The sequence below is a fragment of the Passer montanus genome, unplaced genomic scaffold (genome assembly GCF_014805655.1).
Source record: "Passer montanus isolate IOZ18808 unplaced genomic scaffold, ASM1480565v1 scaffold54, whole genome shotgun sequence".
NCBI classification, from domain to species: Eukaryota; Metazoa; Chordata; class Aves; order Passeriformes; family Passeridae; genus Passer; species Passer montanus.
The window spans coordinates 5,915,024-5,928,928 of NW_024370374.1; the positions used below are offsets into that span (position 1 = coordinate 5,915,024).

At 38.2% G+C, this 13,905-nt stretch overlaps 1 protein-coding gene across 1 annotated transcript in view; it reads left to right on the forward strand.

Annotated features, from left to right (window-relative positions):
• Positions 1-13,265, forward strand: part of ELP4 (elongator acetyltransferase complex subunit 4) — a 135,206-nt gene extending 121,941 nt beyond the window's left edge. Inside the window, exon 11 of the mRNA XM_039724972.1 lies at positions 12,704-13,265. Within this exon, the coding sequence (XP_039580906.1) occupies positions 12,704-12,835 (132 nt within the window). The 3' untranslated portion in view covers positions 12,836-13,265. The remainder of the gene's footprint in view (positions 1-12,703) is intronic.
• The last annotated feature ends 640 nt before the right edge of the window (positions 13,266-13,905 follow it).

Below are 13,905 nucleotides of genomic sequence, written 5' to 3' on the forward strand. Positions count from 1 at the left end.
AAAAAATACTGACACATGAAAAGTACAAAACAAAATAACTGAAAGCTGAAAGCAAATAGCTATAATTTGACATATAGCTTCTTTACCAAACACATTTTTGGTGTAGGAATCTGCTCAAATGTTCAACCCTCTCCCTAACTTTCCGATAAATAACAATGTTTATTTTAATCAAAATTAATCACAGAAGTCTTGCATTTAATGTGATACCAGTTTCTGTCATTCATATTTAATATATTTATTTTCATTCACACTGAGACCTACTGTCTGAAACAGAGTTGTTTAAAAAGAAATTAGTGTGACCTGTCTTTTAACCTTTCCCCTTCTCATTCTGCATTTAAAGTTCCTTAAAAGCACGAGTTTTCCAAAGGGTGCGCAGAATGACTGCTTGCAATTTTTCTCTCCTTTCAATAAGTAATATCAATCACTGAATAAAAATATGAGTTTTCGTAGCAAAAACGGGTTGAGCCAATATTACAGAGATTAAATTACACTTCAGGGGTTTCTGAAGTCCAAAGGTTATTTGGAAGTAACATTACAAAAGGCTTTGTTACCTGGAGTTTTAAAGTGAGTCACAGGGGATTAGTGCTGCAGAGATATTAGAATATGAATTATGTAATGTCTGCATCCTTACCTGGGAGTTACAGGAACTGAACAGGATTCATGACAGTAGAAATACCTTTTTGTTTTTCCTCTTCTGGTCTGCTTTTTGCCTTAGCATGAAGTGTCTCCCCGTGGCATTTGCCACTAGAGAGCTGAAGTTTCTAGCTTATGAAAAGCTGCAAAAATAAACTGGTTATCTGTTTGTAAATGTGCAGAATGTTATAAACCAGCAATACATTTATCTATCTAAATGATACTTGCTTTTAAAACAGAGCTTAGTAGCAGTAGTGTGCACTTACACAGCCCTTTTTCACTTCTCTCTCACTGTTTTAAGGTGGTTGAATAATTTGTGTTCCTCCACTCATAACAATCCTGCAAAGCAGACCCAAAAAAATACCTGTAGCAAAGAAGAGCTTGTCCATGCATGAAAAGCAAAACCATAAAAAATATTAAAAAAAAAAAAAAAGGATAAGAAGCTCCAGAAAATTAGCCTGCTTCAAAAAGCTATTAAATTGTTCCTATCCCTGAAGCTTTACAAATGTGATAATTGTTGTGTTCTGGTCGTGCAATATGTTCCTGCACCAAGCTGAGGAGCCAGCCCTGTGTCTGGAGGAGGGAGCAGGGGCAGGGAATCCTCCCGTGGGCTGCCTGTGCTCCAGGTCTGAACGCCCAGAAATGCTTCCCAGCCCTGCTGAGCTGCCTAGCACGGGAAAGTTTCTAATTCCAGCTGACTTTAGAAAGTAAATACACAGCGCAGGGCTGTTCCTGCTATAAAACAATAAACCCCCCACCCCTCCCCAGCTAACATTTACTTTTTGAGTTGGCAAACCATCACTGAAGTGCTCTTGGAATGGAGACTTGCCAGTGTGGGTTAGCTGTCCTGGAGCAGAACCTTTCTGTGAAGAGTTTCTGTGAACTGGATGATTTTATCAAGAGGCAGGATACATTTGATCAGTTATTCAGTGCAGTTGCACACCCTCAGTAGTGGCTTTTAAAGGAGGGTGTTAATGAGTTTTCTGAAACGTGACAGGAGCTGAGACAGAAGCCTGGCAAATTACAGTGAACTTTAGATAGTTTTGGATGCAAACTCAAATATTTGTTGAGGTTTTCAATTTAGCTGAGATTTTCAAGGGTGACAGTAACACTGTAATCCTGGAACAGATGCTTCTGCTCTGAATGCTGTTTCTCCCTCCTCCCCACATCCACAGCTTTTGTTTGCACACACAAACAAAAAAAAAAAGTGCCTCCAACACTCCTCAAGCTTCCCAGTAGAGAGACTCAAGTTGTTGTAGAGCATCGTGGGCATCACCAGCAGCTCTGGAACATTTCCAGTGAACCATCTGTGGTGTGACAGGAAATCTGTGCTCCGTGGCGTGCTGCAATGCCATTCAGAGAAGGAGCAGACACACTGCAGGCACTGATTCAATGAGAAGCTTCACGGAGTTGTAGGCCTGAATTCCTCCCCTTGACCTCTTATAAGGGAGTCGCTCAGGTTTCCTGAATAATCAGCAGATATGGCCAAGGAGGATTCATCCCACCCTGATTTAAAATGTGGCTTAGGCTGCGTGGCTGACTTGTAGACAGCTGCAATTAGGTTGAATGAATCCATCAGGGAAGAGAATGTGACATGAACATCAGCATCCACCCGGGCTGTCCTGAGAGCCCTGGAATTACCCAGGCTTGCATCACGGGGCCCACACTGCTCTTACGTAAGCTCAGGGAGGAGATCTCCAGCAAAAAGAGCAGATCCACAGCAGAAATGCCCTTGATAGCATCAGACTCATGAACTGCTGCTTGAATTTAGAACAGTATTTCCTTTCAGGATTTAGACAATATATTCCAATCTCAACAATATATTCTCAATCTCATGCCTAGATTATATTATAGATTATAGAACTAGATTATATGAACTCCTGGCCTCCATCTTTCCCTTTCATCACTCCCATCTTTTCTTCAGCCATTTGTTACTTAATTTCTTTCCCTATGGCTGTTCTCTTTCACTCACCTTTCTGAACATTACTTTTTTAGTTAGAGGGGGAAAAACCCTTTAATAAAGCATTAATGCAGTATTTTTATATCATGACATTTTTCCTTCTGCCTTGATATTTTGTTGTTTTCCTTTTTACCCATTTTGTGTATTCAGACCATAAACTCTTCCAGACATGGACATTCTTTCCATTTGTGCCTGCTAAAAGCTGTATTAGTATTACTAATAGTGTAAGTATTTAGCCCAGTTCTGCTTGTGAGATTACCGCAATCTGGGTTTCTCTGAATTTTGGATCAGACAGGAGGTTGAACACCTGCAGTCCTTGGGCAGCCTATAACCATTACTGATGGATCCAACCCTTTTTATAAGACAGGGAGCTTTTTCATTACCCAGAGACTTCAGCTAGAAGGTAAAGGGTCTGTATTTTTATCTTCCACCTGAGTCCCTTCACAGGCAACAAATCCACCTGTTGGAATTTTTCTTTGGAATGGGTTTGTTTGGACAATTGTCTGTACTTTCCTTTCCTGACACTGAAAATAATGACTGGAGCTGCACATCCATGAACCCACCCATCTCTACTCAGTCTGGAACTGGAACTTCTTCAGCCACCCAAAATACCCCAGGGATGCATTTTCACACAAACGTGTGCAGAATTGAAGTCTACTGGTACAAGCAGGTATCTCTGAATGACAGCCAGTGTTATAAAACCAAGCTTTAAATTCAGACTCAGGAATCCAGATTTCTGGTCAGAAAACAGAAACAGTACCACGTGGCACATCCAAACAAATCAGCAGGGTTTGAATTTAATTCTCCTGGATATTATCACATCCCTTCTGTAAAGCAGACACACTGGAAAGCTCAGTGTTCTGGAATGTTAAAAGGATTTTTGCAAAATCTATCATTAAAGGAAGTAGGTTTATTAATGGTTTTTAATTTTGCTGCATGTCCTTAAAAATACTGTTTAAATAATTTGCTTGTGCTATTGGAAACCCACAATAAAACATCACTGTTCTGCAGATGAAGTGAAAGTGAGAGCAGCCCTGGTGTTATTTTACATTCTCTAAGTGGTGGAAAATAAGAGCTTTAGAATTGTGTTCAGGTATTCTCAGTGGTGTTATCTGTCCTTCAGCAGACAGACTTATGCAGGTAGAAGTTTATTTCTCAGTTATTCTTACTGGAAGCCTTCTCTCAACACCTGGTGTTAGCAATAGTTAACACCACGATGGCTTTAAAAAAATAAATAAATAGGACTTGCCTATGCTAGATGTGATCATTTTAACATGAGTTGATATGGTTGTAATTTCTCATTAAAAGTCAAGTCTTTTGTTCTTTAAGACCAGTTTAGAAAATGTATCTATTCCTATGATCTGAACTGATATGGTTGTAATTTCTCATAAATCCATCACAGTTACCTGAAATGTAGAAAATTTTAGAATGCTCTTTTTAAAAGTCAAGTCTTTTGTTCTTTAAGACCAGTTTAGAAAATGTATCTATTCCTATGATCTGAAAATGGTGATGTAGTGCTAATGAATATAGCAGAACAAGAAGAAGCTGAGCTCATGTCCATTGTATAGAAAATAGTTACCAACTGTTTTATCTCCTGAATTTGTTAAAATACTGAGCAAAATGTAACATGAACCTAAAATATTCATAGTGAATGGTTTAAGAAGAGTTTGTGTGAGACTGAAATGCAGCTATGAGAGAATAGCTTGGCTCCATTCTCTCCACAAGCTAGATGTTGTAGTTTGTGAGACCCCATCATTATTTGTGAGCCAGATTTGACAGCAGCCACATGATTTCTGCCTGACACAGGCCTAGGCCAGTTGGAATGGCTTTTCTGTTCCTTGCTGAGAGAGCTGTTAATGTCTTCAGTGGCCAAGTGCTTAATGCTTAGCCATTGAGAAGTGAATTTATATGAACTCAGAAGTTGTGTTACTGTGTGGCAGGAATAATATTCTTGTATATTTTCATTGCAATGTTTTGGTATGTAAATAATTACGAAGTTATGCCAGTATAAGTGATATGTCACTCCAGTAGACCACATGTCCTATAAAAGAGAATTAATTTCATCAGAATACAGATATCTGGTGCCCCTCAACTTGTGAGCTTAGTAAGAGAAGAACCCAAAACTTGTAGTAACTTCCACGTCAAATATTTGAGAAAAACCTTTCTCTTTAGAAGAAATTTAGTCTTGTACCTGCACATCTTTGTGTTTACATTAAGCCCAAAGGTAGAAATTACTACTGGTAATTAAAAGTTAGGTGATAATAAATGGACATGAAGTGGAAAACATCATGCAGAGCATCTGTCTTGTGGGGGCTTTTGGGGATGGGGAGAGTTCTGCTTCAAAGAGAAGCAAGTGGGACATAAAGCTCCCCAACTAAGAGTCTGCATCTTTCATTTTCCCAGCATTCCTAAAATTCTTCTCCCCACCCCCCCTCTTCCCCCTGAACCAAATCCCTTCAGCTTTGGTGACTTCAGTCTTCATGGACTTGTAGCAAATGGAAGTAGAAGGGATCTGGAGAGGTCATTAACCCATCTCCCTGCCCCAAGGCAGGGCTGCAGCCATACTAGACTAATAAGCTTCTTTTTTCTTTTTTTTGCCTTTTTTTTTTCTTGGCCAAAGATCCAAATAAATGAATTGTAAAGATTTTTGGGAAGTTTGGGCCCAGCTGTTAAAGCTCTTTGTGTAACTGTTAACAGAGTCACAAGGTTGGCTTCAGTGAAATTAATATGAATCAAATGAAGGACAAACTATCACCTCGTTTTTAATGAGATTCAGTGATTTTGCAACACTCATGTTATTATGTTTGGGGGTTTTTTGCTACAGTATGACACTTAAAATAGGTATGAAAATATATTTTGAACTAATGTACAGAATTACTTGGGGTTCAGATTTCTGCCAATACACATTTGTCTGCTTATCACATTGTTGCTAAAAAATGGTGGTATTCTTCGTTGTTTAAAGCATTTTACAGAATATGTGATTTTTGTAGCCCTCTCTAAAACAATCCCCTTGATAGAGTAAGAGACACTGGCAAAACCACTTGCTAGTATTTTTGTATAGCAGGATTATTTTAAATAAATTAAAAATATATATTATTTCCTAAAGAATGTTAAAAATACAATTATTCTAATCAAATTAATTCTTTAGTTACAAAACTATTATTTAATAAATATTTCTTTAATAAATAATTTAAATAATTATTTTAAAATAACTAATAAATAATATTTATTTAATATGTAAACCAAAAGTAGCAGCCCACTGAAAGCTCCTGTATGTAGATCTTTGCATCCTAGAAAACCATCAGTGAGTATTTGCTCCCCTGTGCTGGGACTGGACTCACTGATTGCTCTGTGTTCCTTCTGAGCTGTCCTTTTCCATCATCTAATCTTCCACTTCTGCCTGGGTTTTTTTTCCCCCAGCTGAGAACAAATAAAGTAATTAGAAGTTTTCTTCAGGCAGAGGGAGGAGCAGACACAAAGTATGCAATAAGTTTTGTCTAAACTGTTTTCCTTTGGTAATGCATGCCCTAAAGCTGTGTGCTTAGCTGGCTTCAGTGGAATTGTTCCTACCCTGCAAAGCCTTCCTGAGTGCCCAAAACAGCTCCAAACTCCCACCAAGCCCCTTCCCGGCTCTGCCCTGCTCCATCACTGCCTTTTTCTTCAGCCACTGAATGAAAATTAGGAGTCTGATTCTGTAGATCCTGAGTTTAAGATATTGTGATCATGTAATTAAACACACTGTAATGATGCAGATACACAATTACGTTTGCACAGAGGGAGTTTACTCCAGCATTCCCTAGTATTTCACTGATAAACTTTACCTTCCTTTGATAAACTGATAAATACCTTAGTATTTAATTGATAAACTTTACTTTCCTTTGACAAAGTGATAAATACCTTAGTATTTCATTGATAAACTTTACCTTCCTTTGATAAACACTGATAAATACCTTAGTATTTCACTGATAAACTTTACTTTCCTTTGATAAACACTGATAAACTTTCCTTTGATAAACTATAAATACCCTAATATTTTACTGATAAACTTTACTTTCCTTTGATAAACTGGTAAATACCCTAGTATTTCATTGATAAACTTTACTTTCCTTTGAGAAACGGATAAATACCCTAGTATTCCACTGATAAACTTTACTTTCCTTTGATAAACACTGATAAACTTTACTTTCCTTTGGTAAACTGATAAATACCCTAGTATTTCACTGATGAACTTTACTTTCCTTTGATAAACTGGTAAATACCCTACTATTTCACTGATAAACTTTACCTTCAACTGATATATTTCTAAGTTATCCCAAGGAGGGTGATTATAGGATCCTATTTTCACTTGCACATTTACTTTTGCCACATTATGGCCATTTTGCCTTAAAATACAGTTGCCCTGCCAGCTTGCTCTCGGCTACAGAAAGTTTTGTGGTTCTGGAATATTTTAGTGAGAATGTTAAATTATTTAAACTAATTTTATGTCTAGCATTTGTGCCGTGGATGGGTTTTTGCTGTCTTGTGAAAACCCACCTGTTTGGCACACTCAGTGCATTAAAATTGACTCTTCTCCAGGTGTTTACCTGCTTTTAGGAGCAGGGGAGTGTGTCCACAGTGTGGACTGGGGAGAGGGGCAGGAAGCAGGAATGGGAAGCAGTGCCAGCAGGGGAAAGGAGGACACATCCAGAAAAGGTGAGGAGAAGGAGAACAAACAAACATTCTGGAAAAGCAAGTCCTAACTGCCTGGGATTCTGTGTCTGAGATTAAGAGATACCTTTTGTCGTGTGTTTGATGTGCCTCGATTCCCTGCCTCTGACATGGAGGTAACTTTGCTGCCTTCTCTCACAACAATATTAGGGAAATAACACAGATGGTGTTTGTGAGAGCAAGGGAGGCAAGGAAGGGGAGCCTGGTGCTGAGTTTGAACTGAGGATTTAGGAACAGGAGCAGGGTGGAAACAGAGGCAGGAGAAATGCAGGAATGCCAGGGGCAGGAATGAAGAGCTTTGGTGCAGAAAGATGAGACTGGGGACTGCAGATTACCAGAGAAGGGACATTTTTGGCATGAAAAGCAGTTGTGGGATGGAAGGCCTGGGCAAGGACTGGGGTTGCCAATGTGAGCAAAATCATCCTGATTCTTGCCAGGCTGATCAGAGAAAGAGAGCTAGAAAGGGATGGAGGACAGAGCCTCAGAAATAGCAGAGAAGTCTGTCCACCAGAAAACATTTTGTGTTTAACTGGGGCTTTAAATGTGATTGTTTCTCTGTGGCCAGCAAATATCTGTGAAAATGTGGTGCTGGTGTTCCAGGAAGATCACAGCCTGTTCATACCATCTCTTACTGCCTTAGCTCAAGTGACCAAAATGTCCTTATTGGTACCAAAATTAAAGGCCAGTTCCTTAACCTATAGATGTCTGTATAGTGCCATGCCATGAATTTCCTCTTTGTGGCTTAACATTTAGAATATTTTTAAAAGGTGTTAATGTATTTATTAGGATTATTTTCAGCCCTGTATATGGGCACACCAAAAAAAAACCAAACTCCCCGCATAAAACTTGTCCACACAGAAGATATAAGGAATGATATTTTGAAATACCTGTGCAGGGAAGGAACATGTGTGTGTCCAATGATTCTGATCTTAATGACAGGATAATATTCAGCTGCTTTCAAAGGACTCTGGTGTGGTTTGTTGTTCAGAATAGGTCTCGTCTAAGGATGAATGTGGTATATGCAGTGAAATGTGCTTCCTGGAGAACCAGCAATTTTTTATAATGTTTGAAAGTTGGGATTGTAGAGGGATGGATTGTAGAGGAAAGGCTTGCAGGAGGCATGGTCTCATAATTAAACATAGAAGGTGTGGTGTGTGTCTCTGCTAATGCCACTGAACTTCTGTGTGGACATGTTGCTTCAAAACAGCACTTTTGTTTCAATACTTTTATTTTGTGTCTCTTGCTTTCTAAGTGCCTGACTTGGGGATTCTTGAAGGAATTCTAAGCACCCAGTTGCAAATGAAGTTAGCATTTGCACATGTGAAATTCTGTAAAACGCTAAACATTCTGGAAAAGCAGCTCCTAACTGCCTGAGATTCTGTGTCTGAGATTAGGAGACACCTTTTGCCGTGTGTTTGATGTGCCTCAATTCCCTGCCTCTGAAATGGAGGTAACTTTCCTGCCTTCTCTCCCAAGAATATTAGGAAAATAACACAGTTGGTATTTGTGGAGCATTCAAGTGCTATATACCGACATGTGCTATTGAAAAGCCATTCTGTCTTCAGAGCAAGGTTTGAATAGTGCACAATAAATATGTCAGCAAAGCTCAGAGTAAACAGTGACAAGAAAATACAATACTGGCTAGCCAGTCACTAAGGAATGGCCAGTCACTAAATGAGCACTGTGCATCCTCCTCACTGAAGAAGATGGGGAAGGTGAGTGTAAGGCCTGTATAATGAAATTCTGTATCAAAAATAATACATCTGTAAAAGCCTATCTCACTTCCAACATCCAGTCTAAGGATCTTGACTTTTTTACTTTTCCCATCTAAATCTTGGCAAATTTTAGACATTCTTCTATTTTCTGAAATAGACAGTATTATAGTAGTACATATTCTAAAAATATATATATGTTTTTATATATGCTATTATAGTATATATACTATTATCTACTACTATATATTCTGAAAGTATATCTTTATTTATATTTAAAATATATTAATATATATTCTAAAATATTTCTTTTAGAATAAATATTAGGAAAGGAACGCAGTGTTGACATAAAAGATGTTGTTTGTTTTCTGACCACAGTTTAAAGTCCAGGGTGGTGTGTAAATAGACAGCATTATAGTAGCATATATTTTTAAAGTATATATATATATATATATATATATATATGTGTATATATATATATAAAAAATAGTATATATTCTGAAAGGATATATATTATTATATATATAATTATATATACACACTATAGTAGTATATATTCTGAAAGGATATATATGATTATATATATAATTATATCTATCATATCTATTATAATAATGTTATATATATACACTATTATAGTACTATATATTTTAAAGTATATTTATATTATATATATATACTGTTATAGTAGTATATATTGTAATATATATATTTACTTATATTTAAAATATAGTTGTATATATTCTAAAATGACATCTTTATTTTGTAATAAATATTAGCAAATGAACACAGCATTGACATGAAAGATTTTTTTGTTTGTTTTCTGACCACACTTTGAAGCCCAGGGCGGTGTGGCAGGGTTTGCAGTGGTTCCCTGGCTGTGATATTTAGTCAGGGATATTTAATCTCTGAGTGAGATGAGTTTGCTGGGTCTTGGTTCTGTTTGCTCCTCATGACAGAGATGCCAGCAGGGAGCGGGAGAAGGTGGGATTCATTCACTTGTCTCTCCACCTCCCACACCCCCATGCCCACAGCAAAGTACTGTGCACTTTTTCAGGAAGAAAATGAGATTGAGGGATCTGCCAAGTGCCCCCCTGTACTTCCCAGCTTCTCCTTCTCTGCTTTTCAGTGCTTACATCCCCTCCCACACCACCCTAGTCATACCTTGACTCTTCCCAGCAGACCTTTTGCTCAGCAGCCAGAGGAGAAAGGCTGGTGCCCTGTGTGTGATGTGTTGAGGCAAAAATGAGGCATCATCAGCCACAGCCAGAGCCAGGCTTAACCTGCCTTGGAGTAAGGGCAGAGCAGTGGGTGCAGGATTCTCTGCCACAGCCCTGGTTTAATGCAGCTGAAATTCAGAGCTGCACTCACTGTGTGGTGTTTACAGGTGTGTCACAGTCATATTTTCTGGAAAAATCCCCTTGCCCAGTATTCTTCTCCTGGGAAGCTGAGAAGCCTCAGAGAAAATGAAAACTATCAGTATCTCATTTCCTTCTCCTGCGTTTTGCTGCTTTGGAATGTGTTTGGAGATTGTTTACCCACAGGTGATTGTTTCATTGGGTTCATGTGAATTGTTTTGACTTAATGACCAATCAGGGCCAAGCTGTGTAGGACTCTGGAGAGAGTCACCAGTTTTCATTAGTATCTTTTATCCTTCTGTAAGTATCCTTTCTGTATTCTTTATTACAGTTTAGTTTAGTTAGTATCTCATTTGCTTCTCCTGCGTTTTGCTGCTTTGGAATGTGTTTGGAGATTGTTTACCCACAGGTGATTGTTTCATTGGGTTCATGTGAATTGTTTTGACTTAATGACCAATCAGGGCCAAGCTGTGTAGGACTCTGGAGAGAGTCACCAGTTTTCATTAGTATCTTTTATCCTTCTGTAAGTATCCTTTCTGTATTCTTTATTACAGTTTAGTTTAGTATTCTTTAATATAATTTAGCATCATAAAATAATAAATTAGCCTTTTGAGAACATGGAGTCAGATTCATCATTCCTTCCTTCATCTGGGAACCACGCAAATACAGGACAGGTGCGTGGGTTGTGCTTCACAGGCAAGATGCTGTCAATAAATACACACCTCTGTCCTATTCCAGCACTGGGCTATGGCATCTCGCCCTGGACACAGGCTTTCCTGCTCCTCATGCATTTCTTGATGCATTTCCTTGCCTTGGAGAAAATAACAGCACAGTTCTTCTGCCCGTGCTGCCCACAGCCAGGAGTGGCCAATGGTGGGAAGCCTTTGGGAGCATCTCTCAAGTTACACCCAGCTGCACAGCCTCAGAGCCAGCAAGAATTCTGCAGGCAGCTCACTGAAAATTCAAAGATTTCCTATGCTTTTTAATTGAATTGTTATGGTGCAGAAGTTACAAAAGTATTGAGGAAAAGGAAGCAGTGTTTAGGTGTGATAAAAGCAAAAATGTAGCAAAAGATGAGTAGGAGGATAGCTCACAGAGCCTCCTAATTCAGTTTTGCAGCCACTGCTGTTCTCCTGTTCCCTTTAGGAGTGTGTGCATTTTAAAGGAACCACCCAGTTTAGCCTTTGCCTACTAAATCTTTCAAGAAATATGCTCCTTCCATGGTACCAGTTTCATAAATTATTGCACTGTGCAGAAGATGCTCAACTGTCTCATCTTACCCAGCTTGGGTCCAAAAGGAAGCCAGTCATTAAGCAAGAAAAGCCTCAGTTTTACATTAATTTTCACCTTACTTTACAAAAGCTAAATGGTAATGTCATGTCTTTTATATGTCTCCCTCAGAGGGAAGGTGGAAATATTTTTGCCATAGTTGGAAAATAAGATTTATTGTACAAGGACCATGTGCTTGTGGGCAGCCATGTAACCTCGGTCTGTTTCCCCTTCTGTAAACTGCATTTAATGTTCCTACAACTCACTGGGGAGGGCAGGCTTTGATTAACATGTATGATTGCCTTCTACAAATGCAACTACTGTCACTGCTTGGTTTTATTAGCCACCATCAGTAGAATTTGAGGAGGAAACGTGTAGCAGAATAATGTGCAGCCAGGGTGAGCCCTCTGCATCTTTTGACCATCAATCTAATTTATTTTCAGACTCTTGTCACCCTGTGTGCATATTTAAAATAAAACTCTACTTACACCGTAGTGCTGTAGAAATCAAGTAATTGGATGTAGAGGTTGACATGCAGAGGAGACACTGGTTTTTAAAGGGAAAATGCCCGTAGATATAATTAAATACCTTGAGCAAGGTATTTAATACAAAAGTTGTATCTTATACAAAAATTATACAATTTTTTTTTTTGTTTAGAAAATTTTCATAAGGAAAATTCTATTCCAATTTACAGAATCAAATATATTGAAAACACGAACCTGATCCTTACAGAAATTGTGACGCACGGTCAAGAAAGCAGTAACAAAATTTAAAACGTTGTGCCTTTAATATGTCAAATAAGAATTCTTTATATCATTCCTGTTGTGTTGAGGTTTTCAAAATATAAGTATTTAGAACATGAGAAGAATATTAAGGCTGATAAGTCTTTTTCTCTCTAGAAGAGTGTCAGGGAAGTGCTTTATTTGTGCGAGTAAACACAGATCAGTCAGGGAGAAGACAGCATTTCGAAATGCGCCGTGCAAAACGAATTCATCTTTTTTTTTTTCTCCATATTTTTCTCCCTCTCTCCCTCTCTCTCCCCTCCTGAAAACCTCCTGCCACAGCGGCTGCATTTGCCTCCAGACTTGTCAGACACAGTGAGCCGCGCGAGCAAACAGGATCTGGCAGGATCCGCCAAACTGCTGAGCTCAGGATGTGGCGCCATGGCCATCGGCGAGAAGCACCTGGACTTCTAGTGATTTCTGCTTAGCAGCTTCACTCACATTCAGCTGACACTCTCATTAGGAGTGTTAATGACTTATATAAATATTTTTCTTAATGATTTGACCCAGCAGTCTTTAAAAATACGTGTTGTCATATGATGCCTTCTTTTTTTTCTTTTTTTCTTCTTCTTCTTTTTTTTTTTTTGTGTCTGTTCTCTTTCTCTGTACTAAATTTGGTCTTGTTTGGGTTTTGCTTTTCTGTTGAGTCCTGCCATTGTTCTGCTCCACTGGAAACAGGTAGTATTTTGTTCCTTTACTTAAAATACAAAAAATTGCAATTACCCTTTCTTTTTTTTTTTTACATTAAAAATAAAGGGATGTTTTTCCCAAAAGATTTTTTATATACTTGCATATAATATTTTGTATCAATAATGGGTTTATTGAAATAAAGGAATGGAACTAAGCAATTCGTTGTCATGTGTTATTCAAACAGCAAAACTGCACATTTTTAAAAACATTCATTTCTGTAATGGAAACACCATTCTTAAATTTCAGGAAATCCCTACCTCATTTTATGAAATATGTTATAACAAATTTGTAATATATAAGATAGTTTTTATTCTAATAGGCCAGTAATTGAGGATGGGGGGGTGTTTAAATCAGAATATATTATAGATAATTACTTTGCCTTGTGGCTTACTACATGCATTAAAATGCACTTGAACGGAATTTCCTAACCAGAGAGGAAAGAATTGATTTCCTTATGTAGTTCAAAACAGTAATCCTAAACAATTGAAGTCAGCACTATGAAATTATGTCAACAGACATAATTCAAGATGGAAATTCAAACCGACAGCTACATTAATGCTGGGAAACCAGAAGAGTGCACTGGAGCTGGGGGAAGGATATCACAGCAAGCTGGTCTAAAGCAGGGCAGAATACACAAGTAATTCAGCCTTTTGTACCCTCAGATACACAATTTGTGAACTCCTAACTCTTCTGCACGTTTCCCTGTGTCTCTCTCATCAAACAAAGGAACAGGGAAGCAAAGCTGACCTGGAAATTAAAGTGGTTTGCATTCTTTCTTCTGAGGCTGACTTCCA